Here is a 26,019-nt window from a genome sequence, read left to right as displayed (position 1 = left end):
CCCAGCTTGCATTTTTAATAAGATAGGAAAGACCTTTCAGATCAGGTTTCTGTTTTTAAAGTTACTGGCAAGAACTACCTCATGAACTCCCTATATTTGATTTAGGAACGTGGATTATTTTTAACAAATAATACGATTTTAACTGGTCAGGTACTGACCTTGGGAACATGTCTCTAATCTTGGAATAAGTCTTTTGTTGTTTCATGACATGTTGGCATGAAGCAAGGCCAGGAGTAACTTTTTTCCTCCAGTTAGTCTGTTGGGTGCTCTCTTACTTCCTTGGGCAAAATTTACTATATCAGTAACTCTCTTACTGGCTTCCATAATTGTCTTTTGGGAGAGTGTAGTAGCAAGACCTTGTTGCCAATTAATTATTTTTGTGATGTTTTATTGTTGCAGTGGAGCTGTGTTCCACGCATGTTAGTAACAGCTTTGACCATCTCTTAACCATCACTGCATTCCAGTCCTATGGAATATACATTGACTACTCTGCATACTATTGGCCCATAAAACAGCTATGCTGGCCTTTACATTCTCTCTCGTGCTAGCTAGAGAGGCAGTGAAAACACTGATCTTTCCAATTCCCTTAGATGTGTTGCATTATTTAAAAAAAGAATTCCGGTGCTGATTCAAAACCCTCTTGCTCTGCATATACCTGTTTTTTTCAAGTCCATATTTATGTTTTCATCTTGACTATGTCTGTGAATTGAGATATTTTTTTCTTGTTTGTTGCGTGTTGTCTCAATTGAATGCCAAGGTCTTTGGGCTAGTAGATTTCTATTTTTACACAGCATGATGTGATCCCAAAACTGAAATGAGCCTATGAGGTTTAGCATAATAGAAATTATTAATGCTACTGAATTATGCATAATTGTTAGCATTAATGTTGCAAAGGATCTGAGAGGGAATAGAACTAGGAAGGAAATAAAGAGGGAGAAAACATGAGTGACAATGAGAGACCAAGGAATCCTACTGAAAACAGTGCCCTTTAGGAGGCAAATTAGTTAGTGTGCCTACTGACAATTCTGTTCATTTTTTTGTGCTTAACTGCCTGAAAGAGTAGAGGGATTTTGGAAAAGAGCAGCAAAAGTAGTTAGGTAACTGTAGTAGATGAATGAGAAAAGGTTACAAGTGGTGCAGGTAGGGGTGCAATCTACAAATAGCTTGAATATGTAAATAGCAAAGGGGAAAATTACTTTATGTTACATCAGGCAATATAACTAGAAAATAAATTGAGTTTTAAACACAAAACTCTAAAGTTTGAAATCTGGAAGAGCTGTCTTAGTGAGAACTGCAAGTACATTGCACTCATTGAGGACTTCACATTAAATAGTTTAAAAACTATTTAATGGAGCTGATAAATACATTAATTCCTCACCACAGTGCTTTGACAGTGGTCAGTAGAGTTAATCCAATTTAAAAGGCAAGAAACTGAGGCTTGTAAGTTCCCAGTGTCCTGCTTAGTACAGGGGGTCCAAGTCAAATAAAAATACATCATTGTTGTGGTTAAAAATGTTAGTCTCCCTTACAGTTCTCAGCTAGACTGGGAAGGTGTTTTAGTTCAGAGAGGGAGGGTCTACACTGTAGGATAAACTTGAGAACTGGATTTGGCAAAGGATGCCATGGCAAATAGTATAATGTATGTTACTAGTTCTAGTGGTGATGTCCCATGACAAGTAATTCAGTGTCAGCAGAGTTGAACTCTGTGATTCTGTAGTGTTATTTCATAACTAAGCCATGGACTTCAGAGGAGAAATTGACGTTTGTTAGGCAAATGCACTGTATCTAGCAAAGCTATTCAGACAAGCCATTGTGCAGAAAAACAGCTAAGTTTACTTAAGGCTTAAATGCTATTATAAAAAATGTTTTCATGTGATTGTAAAATATAAGCTGAAGAGAAAGACATGCTTTGCATACAAATAAGGAAATTATCCACCTTTGTCTTGTTTAGTGTCTTTTAGGAAAAATAAAGGATTGTTATCTTCAAGTTGATAGAAGTAGCATATGAATCAGTGAAGCTTATTATATAATTATAAGCTCATTATACTGCATATTCTGATTTCTTGCATGAGTAACTTGCTTGTAGCAGATTAGGCCCTATCAAAAGGGAATGGCATGGAGCTCCTCACGGCTCCTCTGTGATTCCTTCAGGTCCACTGCACCCCTTTTCAGGTGGAGTTATGATAGAGCTTTATCAAGCCTTTTCCAAACCAAAACAAAAGTGAAAGACCAAAATGGAACAAAGGCATGTGCTTTCTTAGGTGTCGTCTCCTCTTTTCCATCCTCTCAGGTTTATGCTTTCTTGGAAGTTTCCTTCAGCAATTTTCTGCCATCATGTACCTCTATTCAAGAACCTTGAGATCTATTCTGAAATCTTATCTTTCCTGTCTGAAGAGTTAACAAGAAAAAATAAGAATTGCATGTCTCCTAGGGTTATATTTCTTAACCAAAACAGCACACCATAAAGCATCTGTCTATTGTGCATCTTCCTGCGTTCTGTCACAGCATAATCATAGAATCACGGTATTGCAGCATGCTAATCCTTTTTTAAAGTATGTGGGAAAGGACTCTTGTTAAACTGTAGTGGCAACCATGTTGTTATCTCTCTGATCACCAAAATGTCGTATTGAAATACCTGCAGTGACAGCAGGGTAGAAAGAGGGAGGTGACAGAACAGATTAGCTAATTTTTCTGCTTAAAAAATTTTATCTCAAACATTAGAATACATTCAACATGCATTTCTTGGTTGATAGTGCTCAATGCATGAATAATGTTTTTACAATGTATTTGCAAATTTGGATATTGAAATTGAATTCATTTTAAATGCAAAATTAAGTTGTTTTTTTTTTTTTTTTTATTAAGATGCTATACCTTGGATTACCAATGTTCCCATAATGTGTGCCAGATCCCTGCACAGCCAGTAAAACCAAAAATAATAAGGTGGCAAAACTTTGAGAAGTGCATCAGGTGTATTTTTATTTTATTGTCATGATTTTGATGGTTATCCTTGCTATAAGCAATAGCACAGACCAAGAAAGGTGACTCCAGCAGTCATGTCTCTTGTGTACAGTGAAATGGAACAAAAAGCCAGATACACAATCTTTCAACTAGTGCCATATGCAGAACAAACTGGGTCTGTCATCTCCCTGTAGAATATCCCAACTCCTTCTTCGTAACACATTCACACTGCAGTGCAGAGAAAATGGTATGTCATGACATTGGTATGTGGAAGGCCATTGGTATGTGGAAGGCCATACCTGTTTATTTTTAGGCACCTAAACACTGGCAGGCACTTCTGGCTTAACCTTTATCTGTTGCTTGGCATTCTGAGGGCTGTAAATCTGCAGCAGTATTATTGCTGTATTTGAAGTATTCTTCGAATGTTTGATGATTGTCTTATGTATGTAAAAAAGAAAGGCACCTATTTACTGTGGTAGTATTAGTGGTAGTGGTAGTGGGTGTAGTCAAGAGGCAAGTAAAGCCCCTAAGCACTCAGTTATGAGTATAAACCTCATTGTATCACAGAGAGTAGTGGTTGAGCACTATGTGAAAAGTACTAGTAGTACTACATACGGGTGGTCCCTCCCATTCAAGAAAGGTTAAAAAAAAAAAAGGTGCTCAAGTGGTGTCATGAGTGTCTGTCAGCCTGGGCTGCAAAGAAAATGTGGGGGGTTTTTTTCCCCTTCCTTTGCTTCTGTGCTATTAGGGAGTGCTTCCTACATGGCCAGAGATATTGCATCTGGCCTACTCTTGTCTTGAGGAGGGAGGAAATAACACTGCTGTAGATGAATGTAACTGGGGCAAATTCCTAGCCTCTTTGAAGACAAAGTTAAAAACAAGGAGGTTGTGATTTCAGAATCACAGAATGGCTAAGGTTAGAGGGATTTCTGGAGGTCATCTGGTCCAACCCCCCTGCTCAAGTAGGGCCACCTAGAGTCAGTTGCCCAGGACTACATCCAGATGGCTTTTGAGTATCTCCAGCAATGGAGACTCCACAACCTCTCTGGGCAGCCTGTTCCAGTGCTCTGTCACCCTCACAGTAAAAACGTCATTGTTTTCTGATGTTCAGCGGGAACTTTCTGTCTTTCAGTTTGTGCCTGTTGCCTCTGGTCCTGTTACTGAGCAGAGTCTGGCTCCATCTTCTTTGAGCCCTCCCTTCAGGTACTTACACACATTGATAAGTTGCCCTCTGAACCTTCTCTTCTCCAGGCTGAGCATTCCCACCTCTCTCAGCCTTCCCTCATAGAAGAGATGCTCTAGTCTCTTAATAACCTCTGTGGCCTTTCATTGGACTCTCTCTAGTATGTCCATGTCTCGTACTGAGGAGCTCAGCACTGGAACCAGCACCCCAGGTGTGGCCTCACCAGTGCTGAGTAGAGGGGAAGGATCACTTCCCTTGACCTGCTGGCAGTACTACTCCTAACACAACCCAGGGTGCCATGAGCTTTCTTTGCTGCAAGGGCACATTGGTGGCTCCTGTTCTACTTGGTGCACACCAGGACTCCCAGATCCCCTCCTAAGGAAGGGAGATGTCTAAGGAAAGTCAGTTTCATTTATACTGGAAAGGCAGAGTCCTAAATTTCTACCCAAAGAGATGGCAGGCATGTTGCTGAGCTCTTTGAACCATCTGAATGTTTTAATGTTTTAGGCAAGGAATTTTTTTAAAATAGAGACACACAGGTGTTGCATTCGCTATTCCCGTAACTGTGCTAAGAAGAGAAGACCTGAAATATAAAAAATAAAAAATTCACATATTAAAAAATGTGTACATTTGACTAGCCTGTTCATATAGGAAATTCCATTTAAGCATAAGAAAAAAGGTTTTTTTGCCGTGGGGGTGGTCCAATACTGGAAGAGTTGCCAGAGAAGTTGTAGAGTCTCCGACTTTATAGATCTTCAATCCTAACTGGACACAACCCTCAACAAACTGCTCCAGCTGATCCCCCTCTGAGCAAGGGTTTAGACTAGATGATATCCAGAGGTGCTGTCCATCCTCAGCCATTCTGTGATTCTGTGTGGTCCCAGTCTAGATCACAGTATGTTTGTACAGAAATTTCTCCTTTTTCAAGCTGTCCACAGTTTTTTAAAAATATATACAGAGAAGATGACAAGGGCAGCTTCATAGAAACTGGTGCTTTAGAAGAACTAAATAACATATTGACATTAAAAAGAATGAAAAAAACCTTGTCAGACTGCTAGTTTATTTCAGTAAATTCCCCATAGTCTTTTAATATAAAGACTTGCTATATCATGTATTTTTACTCCTGTAAGTGCAATTTGTTGTCAGTCTTTGTTTTCGTACCACTTGTTAAACTTGTACTATGGCTTCACAGGACTCACCAATGCTTATTCATATGCTCTAATGCACCATGTTACCTCTTCTGTTTTCTTACTGTTTAACCTCAATAAACACATTTTTACTCTATTTCCCCAGATCTGTAGATCACTGAATAAGAGTCGCATAAAAATTTTCCTTTATGTTGATTTCACAATATATATACTCAGAGCACTTTCTATGTGTCCTATTACTGCAAATATATACTCAAGGAAATTGCATGTTAAAAGAGGCCACCAAAACCTGCCTGAAGTATGTAAGGCAGCTTTTCTTTCTAGTTGAGGGCAAGCATTATCTTGCAAGTTTGACTCATCACTTTTGGAGACATACCATAAACACTTCAATTTAAAGATGTTTTTACTGTTCCAGTGGCCATTGTAAGCAACCACAGAAAAAATGTGAAAAAATCAAATGATACATGAGTAATACAAAAACATTGTAAAGCTAAAATTCATGAGGTATCAACTTCTATAAATAAGAGGCTATTGGCTTTGAGAAATGAGTACTGGCTTTTCTTCTCCCTCATCCCCCCCACCCCCACTGATTTTAAATCCCAGGCAGTGCTCAAAAATATTTGCAATGGGCACTCTGGTGATACCCTCAACTAACTCAAGCTCACTTTTTTTCAGTCAGGTTGGAGGGTGCTTTGGGTCTTTGTGACTTGTGAGGATGCTAAAGGATGTGATGGGTTTGGAGACAAATGGGCAAGTGCAGGAAGGGCTGCTAGTTTTGTAAGAAATCACTCCCAGCAAATGAAGAGCATGAATCCTCAGTTTTAGAGAAGCTATTGGACCACAGCTGTAGATGGGTTTAAACTGTTACTGCTTGAGGATTGAGTGCAGTAATAAATAAAAACACTTTCCCCTCACCTAGCTGTAGTAAGTGTAAGGATCTGATATGTTGCTCTTTCATTCTCTGAAGTAACTTTGTCTAATAACATGGCTGTGGCAGTAAGAAGCAGGCATTTTGAAACTGTAATCCTTGCTTTGGACTTCATGCCTCTGGTATCTCTTGGGTGGGATAATTCAGACTTGATGCTTCAGTTTCCTTTTTGTAAAAGGTTGATATTAATACCATTTCTACCTCTCATAGAGTGTTCTAGGTTTACTAATTGGCATGTAGTATTCTCAAGATGTGTAGCTGAATGAAAAAAATTGTGACTTCGAGTATGTTTGCACAGAAAGGCCACAGTCATAAACATGCTATCAAGAATGTGTTTTAATTTCTTTTTATGTGTGACTCTGGATAAGCCTAGTATAATAGAATATAGGTTTTAAAATGCTGTAATAAATAATTTAAAAATAAGTTGTACTGAAGACTGCTTCTTGTTTATTATCTTCTATGGTGAACATCTAAGTCTAAAGTTGAGGCCTGATTTTCCTATTTTATTACTATTACTCTTTTTACTGTGACCAGTAATCAACCTTTTAATTATACTTTAAATTAATGTTCATGTCCGTGCAGTGGGCCTGATTCATCATGGTTTGCACAGACCTCTCTTTCTCTACACAGTAGTAAAAGAATGCTGCCAATTTTGTTTGGTAGCGGTTTTAGATATGTTCTACAAAAATTTAGCTGTGTAAACAAGTTGCAGGGCTATGGAGAATCAGGTCTAGTAAAAGCTGGACATAGCATTATAATATTCTTTGCAGGTAAACCTGAACTACAACTTCCGTTGTTATTTTTGCCTAGGAACTGTGAGGATGTGTTGTCAACTGAAGACTGTGAAATGTTATACCAGTTTGTTTATACCACACACCGTCCACTTGCAGTAGCGGCTGGGGAATTCCTTTATAAAAGGTATCTCTGCCTGTCTGCATGCCTGCTTCTTGCATATTCTCATTTCTTTCAGAATGAAAGTGGATTTATTTAAGATATATAAATATATTAAGATAATAAAAAATATAATGCTTATATTAAGCATTCATTTTTCAGCTGGAAGTGTGTACCATGAGGGTAGTAGATGTGCTTTCTTCTGCTGAATCAGAAGAGAAATGCTCTCTGGGGGTAATAATGTGTTCCCCTGCATAGTCCTGGCACAACAGGCGTGAGAAAAGTTGCAAGACTAACACAGAGAACATGAAACAACTGACTGATCCACAGGTGCCATGCTATGCTGAGAGCATACCTCCTTTAGAGCGTACCTCTACTTTCTTTTCCTGTTGCTTTGCTTCTTATGAGCTAATTCATCACCTGGCATCTGCTGGATTTCCATAGCTTTGGTGATTAATCACAAAAATGGCCTCCTCTTCTCCCTTTGGAAGTTGCCTTATACATTGTAAAGACTTTGAATAATGAGAGATGCAGCAGATTAAAAAGCCCTCCCAATTTGCTGTCAGGTTAATGAAGTACAGAGTTTATCTTTCCCAGGAGTGACTCTTACAAATAGGCTTCTTATAACAATAGTTGCATGAAGTGAATGGAGTTGGCATGCTAAAGCAGAAGAAAGAAATATTCTGTCTCTATGGCTGAGAGAAATAATTTTGCCTCACAAAGAGGAATGAAAATAAAAATATTTTGGCAAGACTTTTATGGGGAAAAATTCAGAAATAATAATGATTTGTGTTTCCACACATGCAGAATCTTATCTTAGTTGTCTCTTCCTATCTAGCTGAATTGCTGACATTCTGGGGTTTGTGGAGCCAAGTCCAACAGAAAGACAGATGAAGAAAATTTTCTGTTTTGATAAGTCTTCTATCACATCTGCTAGTCTTACTTAGTCTTTTGTGTTGGTCCTAATATTCTATCATAAATCAGGTGTTTTTCCTTTCAGAACACTGCTGCTTTTTGCCATTGAAGTGATTGTCTCAATAACTTTACTTTTTCTACCCAGCTTCCCAGTGCAGTGTGGATACTTTGGTCCTGTAAACTTCATCCTTGTTCTTGTTTGCCCACTTCTTCTCTCTGGCACTTCTGCCAGTATAGAAATGTTTGTTCTAGTGTGATAGAGATGTTAGCCTCTTTTCCCTGGTCATACTGCTAAAAGTTTTAGTATCAATGCTTATGCTTCTCCTCCCTGCTGCCCTTCTTGATTTGCATGGAATCTCCTCAATGTCTGCATTTTTAACTTAGATTACTTACTTAGCTGGCATAAATTATACCAGCAGAAGCACTTTCTGGAAGTATGAGCTTTTACTGACATTGAGTAGCATGGTCCTGCTCTTGAATACAAGCTGTTTGAGCCTTAAGTTAATCTGCAGGGATGGCCTTCCTATATTTATTTTGGGATTAGCACTTTTTGTGAGTGGTACCATCACACTCAGCTAAAGAGAGAAATAGAAATTGAAGTGTCACATTGAGCTTCATACTTCAGACAGAAGAAGAACAGTTCTTCCACTGTGTGAAGTTGAGTAAATTGCCTCTTATAAATACATGATACTATGCTTTCTTTAAGAAGTTTCAGTTCCAAGATATACCATGATGTGAATAATGGCTGGGTAGTAATATCTCTACTCTGTTGTTAAGGTTTAAATTCAGCCTAGAGCAAGCCCCTTTCCAAGCTTGAGGAAATGCCTACCTCATTATATGTTCAACGCTGTGGAATGTGCATCTGTGGTCCAGAAAGCTGTCAGGTTACCTGTGAAACTGTCAGAAATAGTCTGTGTATCCACAGGGATAGCAGATCTCATAATGGAAAAGAATCTAATCTCTTTTCCTTTCATCTGATAAAAAAGCCTAATGTGATTTGGAGTAAATAAGTAGACACTTAGAAGAAATGTCCTTGGGATTTTGACAGAATTAGTGTTTCATTGGCAAATGAGTATAAGGAGAATGGGGCAGAACTGGACTGACTTCCTTTTCTGTTGGCAGGCTGCTTAGTCATGAGGGAGATGAAGTTCAGCCCAAAGGAGGAGGGAAGTTTGGAGCGAGTACTGACCAGTTGAAAAGATTAATACGTTTTTTCCTGGAGAGTGAGGTGAGAACAGCCTCTGCAGTAAGCCTTTTAAAGCCAGTGTTGCATGTTAAATCAAGTATTGGCTTCCTTTTGAAATCTATTTCTGGTGGTGAGCTCTGAAATGTTTGGTGTTTGGGATGTTTTTGTTCTCTAGGATGAGTTTTTAATTAAGATTAATTAAATATTCTGTTGCATTAAAGCTAATCTACAGCTACGTTAATAGAGAAAATCAGAGCTGAAAACAACCTGAAAGACTAATGCTACTGAGTGATGTTTTTTTGGTGTATGTCCATGTCTTTCTGCAGGCAGATATGGCTTGCTGTGCCATGGCCCTATGCTGACTAAGAACTGTGTAGTTTTACTGAGTTTTATCAACTTAAGTGCTATGCTTCACTATTTGGCTTTTGCAGTGGTGCAGACCTACGTCTGGCTAATGTGTCTCAGGCACAGTAGTTTTGATTCTTTCTGCAGAGAATTTCACAGAAATTGCTTAAAATGTCGACTCATTTCTAGTCCCAAGGTTGGATTTTCAGTTGTTATGATCAACAATAGAAAAGCAATACAGAAGCTAGTTTTAAAGAGATTACTTGAATTACAAAGAAAAGATATCCTAAAAAGTGAAAAGCTTTTTTCCTGCTTTTCCTGCTGTTTTTCCCACTTTCCTACTTTGTATCAGATTGAGGACATGGTGTTTAAATGTTGGTTAACCTCAAACTATGTATGTTGGAATACTATGTGTGAATATGTGTGAATGACAAAGCTTTGTAATTGGAAAAAGGGAAAGGAACATATGAAGCTGTATTTCTTTTAATGATGTGTTTGCTTCTATAAACTTATGTTTTTAATCCCTAGCTACACAAACATGTTGCATACCTCATAGACAGCTTGTGGGACTGGGCAGGCAAATTCCTGAAGGACTGGGAGTGCATGACCACTCTTCTATTAAAAAATGCTGAAGAAGATGGAGAAGGTGGGTAAGCAAAGAGCTTAGTTGTGTCTTTTGATACTGTTTTTTGAACTTTGCCTTCAGCTCGTTTAGGACCGTTCCATATTGCAGTACCCTTTGATCTAAAATTGTGGTCCCCAAGGGCCACGAGGCAGATGCAACTTAATGCACTGCTGATGTGATATTTATATCAACATATTTGTTTTATTCAGTATTCTTTATTTATGTAATGTTAGTTTAGAAATTTTGCAAGAATATTTGTGTAATTAAGCCATAATGTTTATGTAGCATTCACTTTTTTTGTTTGTTTGTCCAAAACGTAAGAATCTAAAAGTATTAATTGATTGAAGTGCAGTATTGTCAGGCTGTTGTTCATACCTGAAGAGAAAATCAGTATAGTGTTGAGTTCATTGACATCTAACACTCTAGAGGATTATTTTTTTGTAGAATTATTTTAAAGTGAACTTAAATAAATCTTTACGATCCCTTCCAACCTAAGGGATTCTCTGCATTGTTGTAGTAGAACTGAAGGTGGTTGTGTGATTGAAATCAAAGTTTGTAGACCCAGTGAGTTAAAGCATTTTGGTACTCAAAGAAGCAAGTTTGTCCTAAATGAGAAGGTAGTCAGTAGGAATAAGCCTTATTAAAACTGCTTGTGTTTTTGGGAACCCAACTGCCCTAAAAAGTTTAGCCATGAGAGGATTAACTGGTTTTGTGTTCAGTAAACATAGAAAATAATTTTCTTCAAATTAAATCAAACATTTTCTAGGTGTTTATTTAGCAACACTGTATCTTTTTTTCTGTAGTGTCCTTCCACAGTTCTTCAGATAAAAGAGTAGGCTTTACGTTAGCTGTTGCTGCATCTTCATTTTTCTTTTGTGTGATGCTGAAAGGAGACTGATTTACTTACAGCACTGAGTGATGCCCATGAAAGTGCTCTCATTGAAATTATCCTCGCAACGGTTAGAGAAGCAGCTGAAGGTCATCCTCCAGTGGGCAGAGGTGCAGCCAAAAAAGTCAGTGCATCTTAGTCTTATTTATTGTCCTGTAATCACATTCTCTTTGCCTTATGTGCTTTGTCAGACAGCATGTTCCTAGTGGTAGGTATATCTTAGGAAATAAAATGTCTTATGTTTATGAAATGACAATGTCTTTTGACCTCTAGATCTTATTAGTAGAGGATGTTGAAGGAGATGAGCATTAGAGGAAAGCTAGTTAAAGCATGTTATTGACAAATGGTGAGCATTTTATCCACAAGATATAGCTGTTCAGCGATTTGCATCTAATTTAAGGTTAAAAAATTAAAAAATATCTGGTTGTCTCTGTGGAAAAGTATCTTTATCTTAGCTTCCTATGCTTTCGACAGAGGCTTGTGAGTTAACCTTGGGTTACATGTAAAATTCACTCAAATCCAAGAGACGTTATAATTCAAACAAAATGCTTTATCTGCAGATTCTGTCAGTAAAAGAGAAGAAAATACAATTGGAAGATTGTACCAAAATTACTGAGCACTTTATTATCGTGCTTCCTCAGCTCTTGGCAAAGGTAACTAACAGCTGCTCTGTGAATGCATGTTAAATATTTCATTAAAATTCCTGCAGTGTATTCATATCCTGTTTTTTCTCTGCAGTTTTCAACAGATGCACAAAAAGTGGCCAATCTTCTGCAGATTCCTCAGTATTATGATTTAGATGTTTACAGTACGGGACATCTAGAGAAGGTGAATAGGAATTGGGGTAGTCGGTTCATGTGGAATGCACTAAATTTAAGTGACAATGTACAGAGTTATTGGGACTTGGAACAAGTAGGAGACTATTGGAATATGAAGAAATGGTCTCATACCTTGAGGAAACTGTTTTCATTCAGGCTTTACTCTTTCATGTGGGGCTGCCAAAGAAAAGCCTTAGTGCTTGTCAGTTCTGATATGCTGTGACTAGCCCTGGTGGGTAATGGTTTGTGGTTTCACGTGGTAGGCCCAGACCTGGGTTTCTCATTGTTGGGTGGAAAGAAGGTGGGTTATGCCATGTGTCTAAGCTGGTGTCTCCCAGGAGTTTACTTCAGAATAGGTTTCGTTTTTCTTGAAGACTGACTCCCAGCTGCTGGGGAATGATAGTAACTGAAAGATAAGAATGGAGATAATATGTCTGCTGATGGGAGAGGGATGGTCAGAAATAGATAGATGAAATCCTTGAAATAGCTTAATGTATTCTTAATCAGGGATGTTTACAGGGAGGTGATGCTAGATGAACACTCCTAGGTTAATTTCAGCACACAATATTAACTGGAAGAGAGTCAGCAGAATGGCAGAGTTTACCTCCTCTAAGAGTGGACCCCAGTTACTGACGTGATCCGAAACATTCTCCATCCTCTGCTGCTGAAGGAGACAATTTCCCTTGTTTGGAGACACACCTGTCCTTTCTAAAGGCATTTTTTTATTCCCTACCTTTGTCTTTATTTGTAGGTAGTGCCAAACACGTAACGCTAAAGTAGAACTTAAAGCAGTTGCTTCATTTTTTAGGAAGATCCAGAGATAATAATAATGAAAAAGAGCTATAAACCCAGTAAAGAGTTGTATCCTCCAATCCTGTCCCTCTGCTCCTTAGACTGGCATTTATTTCTTCTTGGTTGTATGACTTGTAGAGATATATGGGCCTAGTGAAATGTGTCTAAAGCATAAGTGCATTTTTGTACAATTTACCTGTAATACTACTTTTATCACCTGCAGCATTTGGATGCTTTACTGAGCGAGGTAAAAGACATTGTGGCCAAACACTCTGACATGTCTGTCCTTGAAGCTTCCTCCAGGACTTACTATATCCTCTGCAGTGAAGAAATTGCCATCTATAGCCAGGTGGATCATGCCCGAACTCAACTGATAGATGAGTTGATGGGACAGCTTAACCAGCTACTAGATGGCTTCTGGCAAAAGGTGAGTGTGAGTCATTGTGGAGATAAACAGACTGTTTCCCTATGAAAAAAGAAAACAACACTTATAGGGGATATAGAACTATTCTTTGCCTGCTGTTTCTGCTTGAGGGTAGCAGATCTTTCGAAGATGGGTTTGTGTCTCTGAAAAGACTGTTTACATTTTAATGAAGCAGATGTATTTTGGCAGGAATAGAGTGGGGAAAATAATAAATGAGGTAGTCCATGCCAGCAACAGGGCATTTTAAGTCTTCTGAATATTCTGGACCTAAGCTCCATAGTTGCTCCATTGCTATGCCAAAGATACTCTGTGTAAGATCTTGCTGTGGATCTGTAGGTGATGAGACTGTTCCCAAAAAGGTATAGTTCTGTACTTGTACATATTTGACTGTACACAAGATGTCTTTTGAGCTGCCACTTTGGCTGTAGAGATAGTACTAAGGAAAAAAAAAAAAAAAAAAGAAAAAGCATCAGTCTGTAATGCAGATCATATAGCTTTGAGGTCTTTGAAATGCTGACTTTCCCCTTGAAGGAGGACTGCAGAGTCTCCCTCAAAGTTTTTCATTAGTTCTAAAAAGCAGAAACAGCTGGTGGTGATATGAATAGCTTGCTGGCTGAACTGAACAACAGAAGCCCGCAGCTGATCTGATCAACTGTGCCGTCATGAACAGGTGTCATGCCATGGTATGAGAGTTAACACTGTCAGGTTTTTATTGGACACTGTGATATTGTAAACTGTGTCAAGCCAAAAAATCCCCTAACCTCAGATTGGATTTATTTTGTTGGTCTTAAATAGATATCTATGTCAATGTGGGAGAATGTGTACTTATGAGAAACAAGATAAGTGCTAGACCAGGGATTCTTCAACTCCTTCGTAGTGCAATCCATGTCTAAATAAAGAGATTTTTCTCCTGGAACCCCTCCCTTCTAATTCCTGCTTGTATATACTGTCTCCCATAATCATGTAGTATACTTGTGGAAACTACAGCAATTGCATCTATGGGAAAGTATTTAATGTATTTTTAGCTATCTTTGAATGTGATCTGGCAGCTGGAAGCAAGGAGAGTCAGCACCATGTGAACAGTTAGCTTTCCAGAGATCCTTAACAACTGTGTGAGGGACCATGAATGGCCTGTGAGTCTGAGGGTTAGCACTTCTCTGTTAGCCTGCTAGTTTTTACTCTGTGTTAGCAATATTGTAGTCTAGGGAGGCTGCTGTGGGTTTACTGATGACAGGGAAATTTCCTTATATAAAATTTCTGTGCAGTCAATGTGTTGTTTTCTTTTTACTGTAGAGGAAGACAAGTAGTGTGTTTAAAGGTGAAGGGACTCGGGAGGGCTGGAGGAGAGTAGTTCAAACTTGTGGGTTGGTTGGGAAGAAAACAGAGCAGTTGCTTTGCCTCACACTGGCTAATTCCTTTCTCTTTCCCAAACTTTCATCATTTAGGAAGAAGGATTTTGTATGGATGCAGGAGAAATTTCCCAGATGCACTCTGCTTTGAGAAGAGTAGCAGCTTTTCATAAGTGAGATATTTATTTACACAATTTACTTTCCCATATACTTAAGCATCGACCTAACAGGTGCAAAGTGAGAATGGCTCGTTTGTGGGATTTAATAAGATTTTTCACAAGAGAATGAAAATGATCCCTGTGAGAGGTGCTGCAAGGTTTAGTTTCTTCTTAACAGAACTGTACTCTTGGATATGGAATTCTTTTTGGACTTGTTACTGAGGCTGGAGCATCAGCCCTAATGTGGATGAGAAGCGTGTGCTACAGAGTTGGGATGTCAGAGTGGACACAAAGTTCCTCTCTGTGGTGCCTCCCTCCTAGCTGGATGCTTTTGCACTGCCTTACTGTCAACACTGGTGGTCAGTTTGAAGAGGGTATAGTGAATGCAGCCTTTTTTCCTCAGCAGATGTAATCTGCTTTGTTTGTTTTAGTTTATTTGATCATCTTTTGTTAAAGGATGGATTTCTCAAAAGCTTGGTTCTCCATGGATTGTTCACCAAGTAAATTATCATGCAAGATAGTAGAGGGTGGAGGAACTGTGCCTTATTCTCAATGTGTCTTTTATCTATTTTGCCTTCTAGGGCTGCTCTGTTTTTGCGAAGAGAAGTCTAATGTTGAGTTGTGAACACTGAAGAGTATTAAAAACAGTCTTTTAAAGAGAGGTGGAGAAATTGTTTATTAGAACTTTTTGGGCACTTAGAGAGTGTCGATAGAGTATAGGAAAAGGTACAGAGCCCAGACTTATTTTTCCTCTTCTCACAACACTGCAGTTTTGTGGTAGGAATGCAGACTATAAAGCTATGGACTAAAGGTTGCAGCGTTAGATCATGAAAAACTTGATTTCAGTGCCCTCCGCCCCCTTATAATTAGTTGTTTAATGTTATTGTTGTACATCAGATGAAGGCAAAAATAGGATACATTTAACTTGTTTGGTCAGGTGAGATTTCATTTCTTGCTTCATGATTTCATTTTCACTATTGTTTCTTTTTCACTTGCAGTGCCCATGATCTCACCAAGTGGAATCTATGTGACAAGACTTTAAGGTTGCTGGTGTTTGAAATGGAACATGGGAGTTTGCCTGTTCTGGTGAATTGTTAATATTTAACATTGAAAGAGGTTTTTCTTGTTGAAAGCAGGGAAGTTAGGAAACATTAAATAATCTTGTACTATGTTGTACATTAAACTATCTTGTACTATTAAATAAACTGTACTATGAGGCAGGAAAATACTGTTCCCATTTCTGAGTCTGGGAAACTGAGACTGTCTTTGGTATAATGTTATTGGAATTGTGAAATTTGTGCCATAGATTTGTTTATTTTGGAGATTGTCCAAAGCTACGATAATCATCTGACATCTGGAATTATCCTCTGTCATGCTCAGTACTTCCCATTGACTGCAGTCTTGCTCTCAGTAGAAGTGAAATTGTTGGGAGTGTGAGGAGACCCTTATAGATTGTATGTAACAATAAATTGGAATACTTCGTACCTGTTGCTTGCACACTGACTCTTGCTGCAGATGGTTTGTAATTACCAGTTGTCTCAACTGCAGCCTTTTGGTTGTCTAGTTGCCTCAACTGAAACATTGGCTATGCCAAGATGGAGGTGTATGTCCTAGGATTACAAGATGAAGTACTCTGGCAGTCATGAATGTTAATCAGCCCCTATTTTCAGGAGAAAACCTGAGGTTATGTAGGAAGGCGTAAAATTTAGTTGAGTAGAGAGAGCCTGCAGCCAGTGGGTAGAGGTGGACTCCTTTGGGTGGAGCATTGAAGCACTAAGGTTTGGCTTCTGCTCTGACTTGCCCTCTGGGGGAGTCTGCCTTTCGCCAAAGACTGCAGAGCTAAAGTTAGCCTCTGTGAACACCCTTTTTAGTACATGCTTACGTTCCATTTACTTTACGGAGTTCTTTACAGAGTTTACAGAGAACTTTACAGAGTTCGGTAGAAGCAGCACCTTAGTAATGAAGTTTCTCAGCAGGCAATGTTTGCTTGTATGTAAACCTATTAAATTTATTTTGAGATTCTACATAACAGTGCAGAAATGGTCATGCAAACAGCATGTAGAATGTCAGGCTTGGATGCTTTATTTAGTCCTAATCTTTGTGCTGTTGAGTCTTTAATGTAAATAAAGGACATGTGTTTTTATTTACAGATGATCCTGCCAGCTCTCCAGTGCACATATTTTTCTCTCCTGTGGCAACTAGCTGCAGTTTCAGAAAATTCTCCCAAGGTTAGCCACTCCATGTAATTTTGAAACCCAGAGTTGTGTTTCTAGAACTTTAAGTTGCTTTTCTGTTCTCAGATTGCTAGAAAAAAACAACCCTTCTAAGAAGATAATTTGTTTGTTTTCTTGAGGAAACCAAACTGAGTTGAGGCATTTTCTCTCTGCCTTGCCCTTCTTTTTTTAAAAGTGTTTATGCTTTTTCAGTCTGCAAGAGAATAAGTGAACAATGGCTCACCTCTATTTTTACTGCAAAACATGTGCATTGAATTCCTGGGGCTTGATGGAGATAAGAAACTTGTTCCACTGCCAAACAGTTTGTTGTTTTCTTGCTTTAAGCAGCAAAGAATATTCAATGAAAACTCCAGGAAGTCCTGTTGCTTTGTTTGGTTTTTATTTTCTTGTTTTACTTATATTTCTGGCAGAAAGTTTGAAGAAAGTGGTAATTTTCTCATCAGCTGATTTATTTACTTTCTTAATTGGTTTTATAAAGTGCCAAGCTCTGGCAGGTATTTCAGAAGACAGTCTAGTTGAAAATGCCAGAGAGGAAAACTCTTTTATGCTTTGGTACCTGTGTGGCTCCTCTGTGGTGATTTCTGACTACACCCAGTGTTGCTGCCTCTGTCATTCTGTCCCCTTCCCCCGGTGCTCCTGTGTGTACAGAACAGGACTCTGACACGGATATTTGTTTTGTGTGAGAAATGCTAGCTGGGAAGTTACCCGTTTGGTGACTGATTCACAGTCTATTCCTGTCCCGTTCCATTCCTGTGTGGATGTCTGCATCTCTCACTGCTCTAATATGTTCTGCCTTTCAGTCCAGACACAGTTAGCTTGACTGATAATGGGGCAGCATATTTTTTAATTTGGCCTTTCATATGGGAGCAGATTTTGATTGGAGGCATAATGTTACAGCCCACTCTGCAGGGCCAAATCTGGATGTTGGCAGAGAGAGAAGTTCCAAGAGCAAAAAAGAACATTTCCTGGACAGCAGCTCTAGGTCTGTTTCTTCTCCCCCACTCCCCCCTCACCCAATAGTTTTAAGGCAATGTTTTGCTTCCTCCTCTGCTTCTTTGCAGGGTGCCCTGGTTGGATCGCCTTTCTTACAAAGATACAGTTGCATAGCATGAAATCCAGCCCTCCTGTAAGGGCATTCCTCTTCTATTGACTGCTTAAAGCTCAGTGCAGCGCAACAGCTGGGACCTGGTGAAGGATCAGAAAGTCTTTTATGTGGCTGTGGGCAAATCAAATAGTCTTTCTTGCTGGATTTATCTGAACAAGTAGAGGTGTCTGAGTTTCTGAGTGCCAAAGTTAGCAGCATATTTAAACTGCGTTCCCTCTGTAATCAATAGAGGGAGAGAGAAGAGCAACTCCAGAAGGCAATTTACATTGAAAATTAGGTGGGATGGACCAGAGTTTTTATGACTCTACTTCCATCTCTAAAGTGGAAATCATTATCATTGCTTTATAAGAACAAGCTGAAGTGAATAAGTGAATAAGATAATACATGCTATTAAAGCTACCCATTCTACAGATGGAGAAACAAAGAGTTTGTGACTTGCTGAATGCCACCAGCCTCAGCAAGTGTGACAGGTGCACATATCCTACTAGTAGTCGCCATATTTCTGCATCAGAATCGAGGGGGGGTGGGTGGGAAGTATATATATTTTCATAGGCTGACCTTTCTATCCCAGATATTGTACCTGAAAACAAGACATGGTTTTAATGTTGTTCATAGCTAGGAAGCTGTTACTACTGTGGGATGTCAGCTTCTTTCATAATGTCATCAGCTGTGCTATCTTAAATGAGTAATATCAGTGGAAGAAAGATGCAACTGTTTTTAGTTCTGTAATTCTCTCTTGAGTTGTAGTCCCTAACATATTTGTCCTGTCACTTTTCCTAAATATGTTTTTAGGAGACTCTTTTTGCACTAAGAAGAGAGATGAGACATTTCAGTCAGATTTGCATGTGTTTCCTCCACCATAAGGAGAAAGATGTAAGACAAAAGGTTTGTGTTTCTCTGTCACTTAACTAACGTACATGCTCAGTCTTCCCTTTAAATGTCTGCCTTTCTTTTCACACTAGTATTTCCTTCTACTGATTTCTTATATTTTTTGTATCTTAGCAGAGAAATAACTTAAAGAACCCCACTCTTCAACTATTTATTTTGAAGGAAAATTAAAGTTATGTTAGTTAAAATGATACGAAAGTTAGTGCTTTAATCAAGTATAGATAATGTGTCTGCATGGGTCCATCTGCAGAATCAAGGCCTGAATCTGAATGACTACATTTGCCAGTTGATAATCATTGTATTTTCTGATTAGACTGATCAGTGTACTGGTTGCTGTCATTGCTTTATTAATGTTTTGCTATGAATATAACTTAAAAAAATTAAAAAAAAAAAAAGAGGAGAAATTGTCCAGTGATTCACATGTAAAAAGAGAGATATTCTAACATATTAGAGCCCTTCTTCCTTCCCATGGAGGTTTGAAAATCTTTAGGTGGTGTTCATGCATGATACTTGTATATACTGTACGTTAAGGTACAGTTTCTGGAAGGGCTTACCTGTGGCATTTTATCACACGCTGAGAAGAACCAGAAATCTTTAGTTTGCAAGGAAGAAAAGTTGGATAGAAGCTAGATTGTGACTTCTGGTGTTTTATGGTGATGCAAAGTGGAGTTGGCATGAAAAGTAATGTGGTCTCTAAATCCTTCTTTGGCTTTGTTTGCTTTATACAGGCCTTTATGATACTCTGTGACTGGTTGCTGATTTTGAGTCATCAGGATTCAAATAATAATGAAGAAGCAGTTGGACTTCTAGGTTATCTTCCTAGCACATCACTTCAGGAAAAACTGCTTTTGTTTATCCAGGAACATGTTTTCATGGAGGAAGAAGAGGAAAGCAAAGGTTAGACATCATCACTGGAAAAAAATCTACCACTTTTGCTGTCATTTGTCATCTGTACTGAACATATCAGGAAAAGGGACTGGTCTTTTTTAAGGGCAGGGTGGCCAGGGAGGTTGTTTTTTTTTTTTTTGTTTTTTTTTTTTTGTTTTTTTTGTTTTTTTGTTTGTTTTTTTGTTTGTTTTTTTTTTGATTGGTCCTCTTTACAGACAAAGTGGCTGACCTGTATCCACTCTGGATCAATGACAGGAAATAGCTGCCGATTTAATTGTAGGATGAAAAGGGCTGAGGTAATGCAGGGATGGGTGAGAATGTAAAAGTATTTGGTAAACTGACTTTGGTGCTATAGATGATGGTGTTAGAGGAAGGCCTTGCAGTGTTACAGTGTGACTGTCAATGCATGGACACTTCTAAGCCATCAGAGTAAAGGACTAGTGGATTTTGATTTGGGAGATGTAGGACAGATTTAGTAGGAAATAGTAATTGTAGTTCTGTTGCCTTTTTCAAGCACATTCAGATGCCATATTGAGGCTGTTACTGTGAAGGCTGGTTTCTTTTTGGAGTGTTTTGAAAACAGACTGTTAATTTATTGTGGTTTTGAGGCCAAGTTCAAGTGTCATACTTTGAAAAAACAAGAATTGTTCTAGATTACTGTGTCAAACTCTTGTCCTTCAGCTGTTCAGGTGGAGTTCTGTGTTCAGTTTTGGGTACCACACTTCTTCAGGTCACAGTGCATACGCAAGAAGCGATGGGCCTAAATTGCAACAGGGAGATACTAGAAGAGAATCCTTATTGGTAAAGAGAGAGATACAATAGAAAAGATCGCTCAAGTTGGTTGTAGTATCCTAGTTGTGGGAGTTTTTGAAGCAGGCTGTGTTTCAGGTTGCATATGTTACATATCTGAAAGTGATAAAATTGATCCTGTTTTGGGTTTGAGGGGCTGAGATCTGTTTCAAACCCATTTTGTGTGATGCTTTTAATTTCTCAGTCCTTCCCACAAAAGATCCCTCTCATCCTATTGCATATTCCTTCCCGGATGAGTGATTTTGGTCACGCTGTGGATGTGCTTGTCTGTGTGCACAGCTGGCAGCTGCTCCATTTTAGTTTTAACTCTAATTTGCAGATAGTTCTGATCAGTCACTTGCCTTATGTTTGTTTCCAGGCCCACAGTCATGCTAGAAGTAGGAACAGTCCACATCAAAATCATAGGCCAAAGACCAAAGCCTTTTGGCAGTTGGTCGATTACATTTGCAGCAGAAAAGAGCATATCTCAGCTCTCCTGCTGCAAGAAGCTCTCCCCAAGCACCTTCATAGCTGTGTTGGAAGACTCTTAAGTGTATTTGTTTTCCACAAGTTATCCAGCTAGTAATTAACCTGTGTTCCAGAGACTTAATATGTAATGATATGAAATTACTTTTTTCTTTCACCCTTGTTGATAATCACTTGAAAGGTTTCATCTGAACTCTTGTTGACTGTGTATGGCAACTTTTGTGGGATTTCTGATGAGTTATGTTCTGGTTTTCTAGGATCTGTGTTATTCCAGGAAAAAAAACCTGCAACAGTCCTTGTTGCAGTTTGTCTAGTCTCCCCATTTGGTGTGTTTGTGCCTGTTAGCCTGCGCTATGTTTGGTTCTGTTCTGTAGCTGTGAGCAGTGTTGTACAAGGAGATTCTGACTAGTAGAAATGCAAAAGCCCTATGAAGATCAAAATAACTGGAAATAACTCATTTTCACTGTCATCAGCTGCAGGCTCTGAAATGGAAATAAACCTGTGTTTTCTGATATACACAGGAATGAGCTCTGGCATCTGTTGCTTAGTGTGCTGACTGAACAGCTGAGTCTCTGTTATTTGGATGAAAGTTGGTCATTAAAATTGAGATATCTTGAATAAAGTAGTAGAACAAAGCTTCAATGCTTTTGTTTCTCTAGACCTGACAGAAGAGGAGGAGAAAAAGGATGAAAGTTGCAAACTTGATGACTTGCACAACAAGCGGAGTCTTCTTGCAGCATATTGCAAGCTAATAGTGTATAATGTGGTAGAGATGACTGCGGCTGCCGAGATCTACAAGTATTATGTGAAGGTAATTTTTTCAGATAAGGTTGCTTTGCCTATCAGTGCATTTTAGTTTTTGAAAGTGACTCCAGTGTTTGTGAAAGATGTTTTCTTAATAGTCTTATGGCTCAGAATCCTTGTGCAATCACAAAAGAGCTATAAAGTCAAGCAAGAGTGGGACAAATCTCTCCTCTTTACTCTGCAGAGTTACCTCACTGCAGCCAAAGTAACTGAGGCTTGAATAGAGGGTATGTCTGTCTGAACATCTGCTCCTCAGTTTCTCCAGAGAGGCCATTGCAGAGGAGCAGTGTATGGCTGGGAGAGTGTTTTAACTACAGAGACTCTCACACTGAAGCAGTCTGCTTAATTCATGCAGCTCACACAGTCCATAGGCAGATTGCCTAGATTTCAGATGAGTCCTGGTGTTTAGACAATTGGTAGAGCTTCAGCCACTCTGAAGTGGGTTTCAGGAGGGCTGAGAGCAGCATGGTGTTGGCAGTTTCCTTGAGTCAACTAACAGGAGTTTGGAAATACCTGAGTATGGATTGCAGTCTTTACTTCATTGGGCCCAAGGCAAGCACTGGTTAAATATAGAAAACTGTTTCTCTCCTGAGGGGGCTTTGTTCTTTTGTTATAATTAATACTTAACAATTTCAGTGTAACTTTAATCCTCACATTAGTATTAAAGGAGCAGACCATTACTTTATGTATGAAATAATATAAAAAGTCCAGTTTTCATCTTTTGGCATGGATGTTCTGATATAGTGAATGTTTTATGAACTTCTTGTGTCATATGAATATAGTCATGTGTTTTGTGTACTCCCAGAGCTAAAGAAGGAATGATAATCCTAACTTGTTTTGTTGCTCTTAATAGACCTACAATGATTTTGGAGACATAATTAAAGAAACGTTAAGCAAGACGAGGCACAATAACAAAATTCAGAGTGCCAAGACACTGATTCTCTGTCTGCAGCGGGTAAGGTTCAGATAAAAGCAAGAGGCCAGGGGCTCTTATGGTGACTGTATTCATACTGGAGTTTTTTTACCTGCCTTGCCATAATTATTCAAATTCATTTGAAAACCTAGTGGAAGAGATAGTTTCCTTGCTTGTACTTTCTACATGTGTGTTGGTTTTGCATGTTGTAATTAAAACTCCTTTCAAATAATTACATTTGTTTTAAAATGTAATTTTGTGCACAATTTTTAATCTTATTTTTAATCTTACAAATGTGTTAGGACTGATGTGAGATTATAGAGTGTTTCTTGAGACGTGGTAGGTATCTCTTAACCTTAACAAAGGTTAAGGATATTATTCTGGTTTTTATGGCCTACCTCAATTCCTATTGAGTTTGAGGAAGCACAGATGTGTCTGTGGCTGGCCAGCTCTAATCCCCAGTATTTTCAGTATTTTTTTCTGGAAGAAAGTGGGTCACAGCTCTTCTGAAGGGTCTCAGTTGCTGGGGCTTGCAGCTGCTGACTGATGAGGCCAGTTAGCTATTTTAGCAGCTGCTTTTGCCAGCTCTGCCCATGACCAGAGCTGCTTCTAGCTTGGGAGTTGTGCTGTAAGGCACAGAGCAGGCTCTTCCTAGGAGGTACTGACACATGAGCTTTGCTTATTTCACACACATTGCCAGGGGCTTAGGTCTGTGAACTGGCCCCTGAAATCTGAGCTTAGATGAGGCTAAGCAGCATTTGGCTACATATATTCTGCTGACATAGTCAGGACTTTGTGTTTAGGTATCACATAGACAACAGACCCTTTTTGGCCTTTGCTTGACCTTGAAAGTTAACAGGTTGAAGAGAACAAGCTACCTCCATGTTCTGTTACATGAACATAGTTAACTGGGCTTGAGAAAAGCTCTTGACCCAGTCTCACTCTCAGAAATTGGACTGTGCTTCTGCCGAACTTGCTGCTTTATGTCCACATGCTGATATTCTGAAAGCCTCTCGGGCAAATTAGGCCTCTGGGGCGATGTGGTGGTGGGGTCAGTGGAGCCACCATCTTCAGGAACCGGTTCTCTGTTCATGCACATAAGTTTTTGTTTTTATTTTTTGATTTGTGCCTATCTGTGACGTACAGGTGTCCTTTGTGTCAGTTGCTTGTCATTGTTCCAGTCCCGTGCTTCTGAAGCACGTGACTTACCTGCTCTTTTGTAAGACTTCTTTGTAAACTGTTGTTTGCTGTGCATGTCTCTGTGTCCTCCTGGTGCTTTGTTTGCCTGTAGGATTACATCTGGTGGCTTATCTGAGACTTCTTTTGCAGGTGTTTCAGACACATGCAGAAAGCCAAGACAGCAGTAGCGGTGTGGACTTCTCCTCTGCTTCCTTCACAAATATGAAAGAACTTGCTCGTCGCTTTTCACTAACGTTTGGCTGGGACCAAGTGAAGTCTAGGGAATCTGTAGCCATGATACACAAGTATGTGCCACGTAACATCACTTTGTCCCTGGTCATTGCTTTTGTTAGCTGTCTGCTTTATTGCTCTACTGTTCTCTCTTTTTTTTTTTTTTTTTTTTTTTTTTTTCTTCCAACAGGGAAGGGATTGAATTTGCTTTTCAAGGAGCTACTGGAGTAGGTGGAAAATGCTTGCCTCCTAACTTGAGCTTTCTGTTAATCATCAGTGAATTTTCCAACAAGCTGCTAAAGCCAGACAAAAGACTCGTGTAAGTTAAGTTCTTGTATACTGTCATACACAGTTTGTGTTTTGTGTATTCCTGTACATGGGACACTTGACCTTCAGTGTTGCAGAAGTTGCTCAAGGGCTTTTCAGAGAACCTTTGAAATCAATCTGCCCCTGAGGCTGTCAGTTTGAGAGACACTTGTTGAATTTTGTAGTAGTGGTTATTTCAGATTGTATGTGCAGTATGCATTCTAGATCTTTTTTAGACATAGTTGTGGCCACATATGACAATTCTTCTAAAGGAAAGACAATGTTAATTTGGTGGAAGAGATTTGCAACTTGGCTGGCTAGCAATGCTTTGCTGAACAGAAAAGTAAAGCAGAAAAGACTGAGGAAGAGAGTGCCTGGTTCGTTATTTTATGATCATCTAATTCCACAGCTTTGGGACTCAATTATGTGAGTTCATTGGAATATATTTGGAATGGAAATATCCATGACACTGTTCATAATGTAGATATTTAAATTCAAGAATTTACTACTTACAGGGGAATATGCCCCGATCCAGCTGGACCTGTGTTTTACAGTGGTTTAAATATTTACATTTAATAATATAAAAATGATAGCCTTATTTTGGCATCATGGGGAATTAGGCATCTGAAGAGAGATGTATGATTATGCCTCTTATTCCCTCCTTCACTTGCCTCAACTCCAGTCAGTTTTGAGAAGGAAATAATGTTCTTCCTTCTGTTTGACTTTTGTCATTACTTCCCTAGTCAGCGCTGCTTATTTTGGATCTGGATCTCTGCACTTCAGTCTCCTATTTACAGATACTGTAAAAACTATTGCAAAATACGTAACAAGTATTTCTATTTTCCTGAGAGCATATTTGAAGACATGAGAATATAAGATGAAACATTAAGACACATCTGCCTTTTTGAATTTCTGAGCAAATCATGCCAGTACTTGACGAGAAAAGTTCCACTTTGGAGAAGAAGTCATCAGAATGGAAAAAGCCCCAACCATCATATCTTGCTGAGCCCTGTGTAACTTGTTTGCTCCTGTGTCACTTTGTCTTAAATTGAAGGTTAAATTCAATGGGGATCTTCAAGCAGTTTTTATATAACAAGGGTCAAGAGTGGTAAAATGTCTGCTTTCCTGTTGCTTTACATGACAAACGCAATTTCTTAACGATTGCCAGCTACCCAAACAATGTATTTTTAAAAAATTAATTAAAACACAAAATGCAAAATACAGAAGAAAAATATTTGACATATGCTGATTACAACACCTTGTAAATCTAAAGTGAATAATCTATGGGTAGCGATAACATCCCTTTCTATTATTGCATTTTTCTCAGAGAATATCTTTGAGATCTACAGCTAGAATTGGTTTTCATAGAACCATAGAATCACAGAAGTGTTTGGGTTGGAAGGGACCTTAAAGACCATCCCATTCCAACCCCCCTGCCATCAGCAGGGACACCTTCCACTAGACCAAGGTGCTTAAAGCCTCATCCAGCCTGGCCTTAAACACTTCCAGGGAGGGGGCATCCACAGCTTCTCTGGGCAACCTGTTCCAGTGTCTGACCACCCTCACAGTGAAGAATTTCTTCCTAAT

General features: G+C 39.0%; 1 protein-coding gene across 1 annotated transcript in view; it reads left to right on the top strand.

Moving 5' to 3' along the window:
- The window catches only part of LOC104529568 (cohesin subunit SA-2), a 60,317-nt gene that overhangs the window by 27,562 nt on the left and 6,736 nt on the right, over nt 1-26,019 (top strand). The window contains exons 13-28 of the mRNA XM_029086469.1: nt 7,028-7,135; nt 9,146-9,251; nt 10,083-10,200; nt 11,089-11,192; nt 11,629-11,721; nt 11,807-11,896; nt 12,902-13,105; nt 14,548-14,624; nt 15,608-15,695; nt 16,760-16,837; nt 18,741-18,833; nt 19,565-19,733; nt 21,659-21,810; nt 22,657-22,758; nt 24,046-24,200; nt 24,317-24,445. Of these exons, the coding sequence (XP_028942302.1) occupies nt 7,028-7,135; nt 9,146-9,251; nt 10,083-10,200; nt 11,089-11,192; nt 11,629-11,721; nt 11,807-11,896; nt 12,902-13,105; nt 14,548-14,624; nt 15,608-15,695; nt 16,760-16,837; nt 18,741-18,833; nt 19,565-19,733; nt 21,659-21,810; nt 22,657-22,758; nt 24,046-24,200; nt 24,317-24,445 (1,866 nt within the window). The remainder of the gene's footprint in view (nt 1-7,027; nt 7,136-9,145; nt 9,252-10,082; nt 10,201-11,088; nt 11,193-11,628; nt 11,722-11,806; nt 11,897-12,901; nt 13,106-14,547; nt 14,625-15,607; nt 15,696-16,759; nt 16,838-18,740; nt 18,834-19,564; nt 19,734-21,658; nt 21,811-22,656; nt 22,759-24,045; nt 24,201-24,316; nt 24,446-26,019) is intronic.

The sequence above is a fragment of the Antrostomus carolinensis genome, unplaced genomic scaffold (genome assembly GCF_000700745.2).
Source record: "Antrostomus carolinensis isolate BGI_N321 unplaced genomic scaffold, ASM70074v2 scaffold6598, whole genome shotgun sequence".
Lineage (NCBI taxonomy): Eukaryota > Metazoa > Chordata > Aves > Caprimulgiformes > Caprimulgidae > Antrostomus > Antrostomus carolinensis.
Note: the sequence above shows the minus strand (reverse complement) of the source record. Positions and strands in the feature narration are given on the sequence as shown.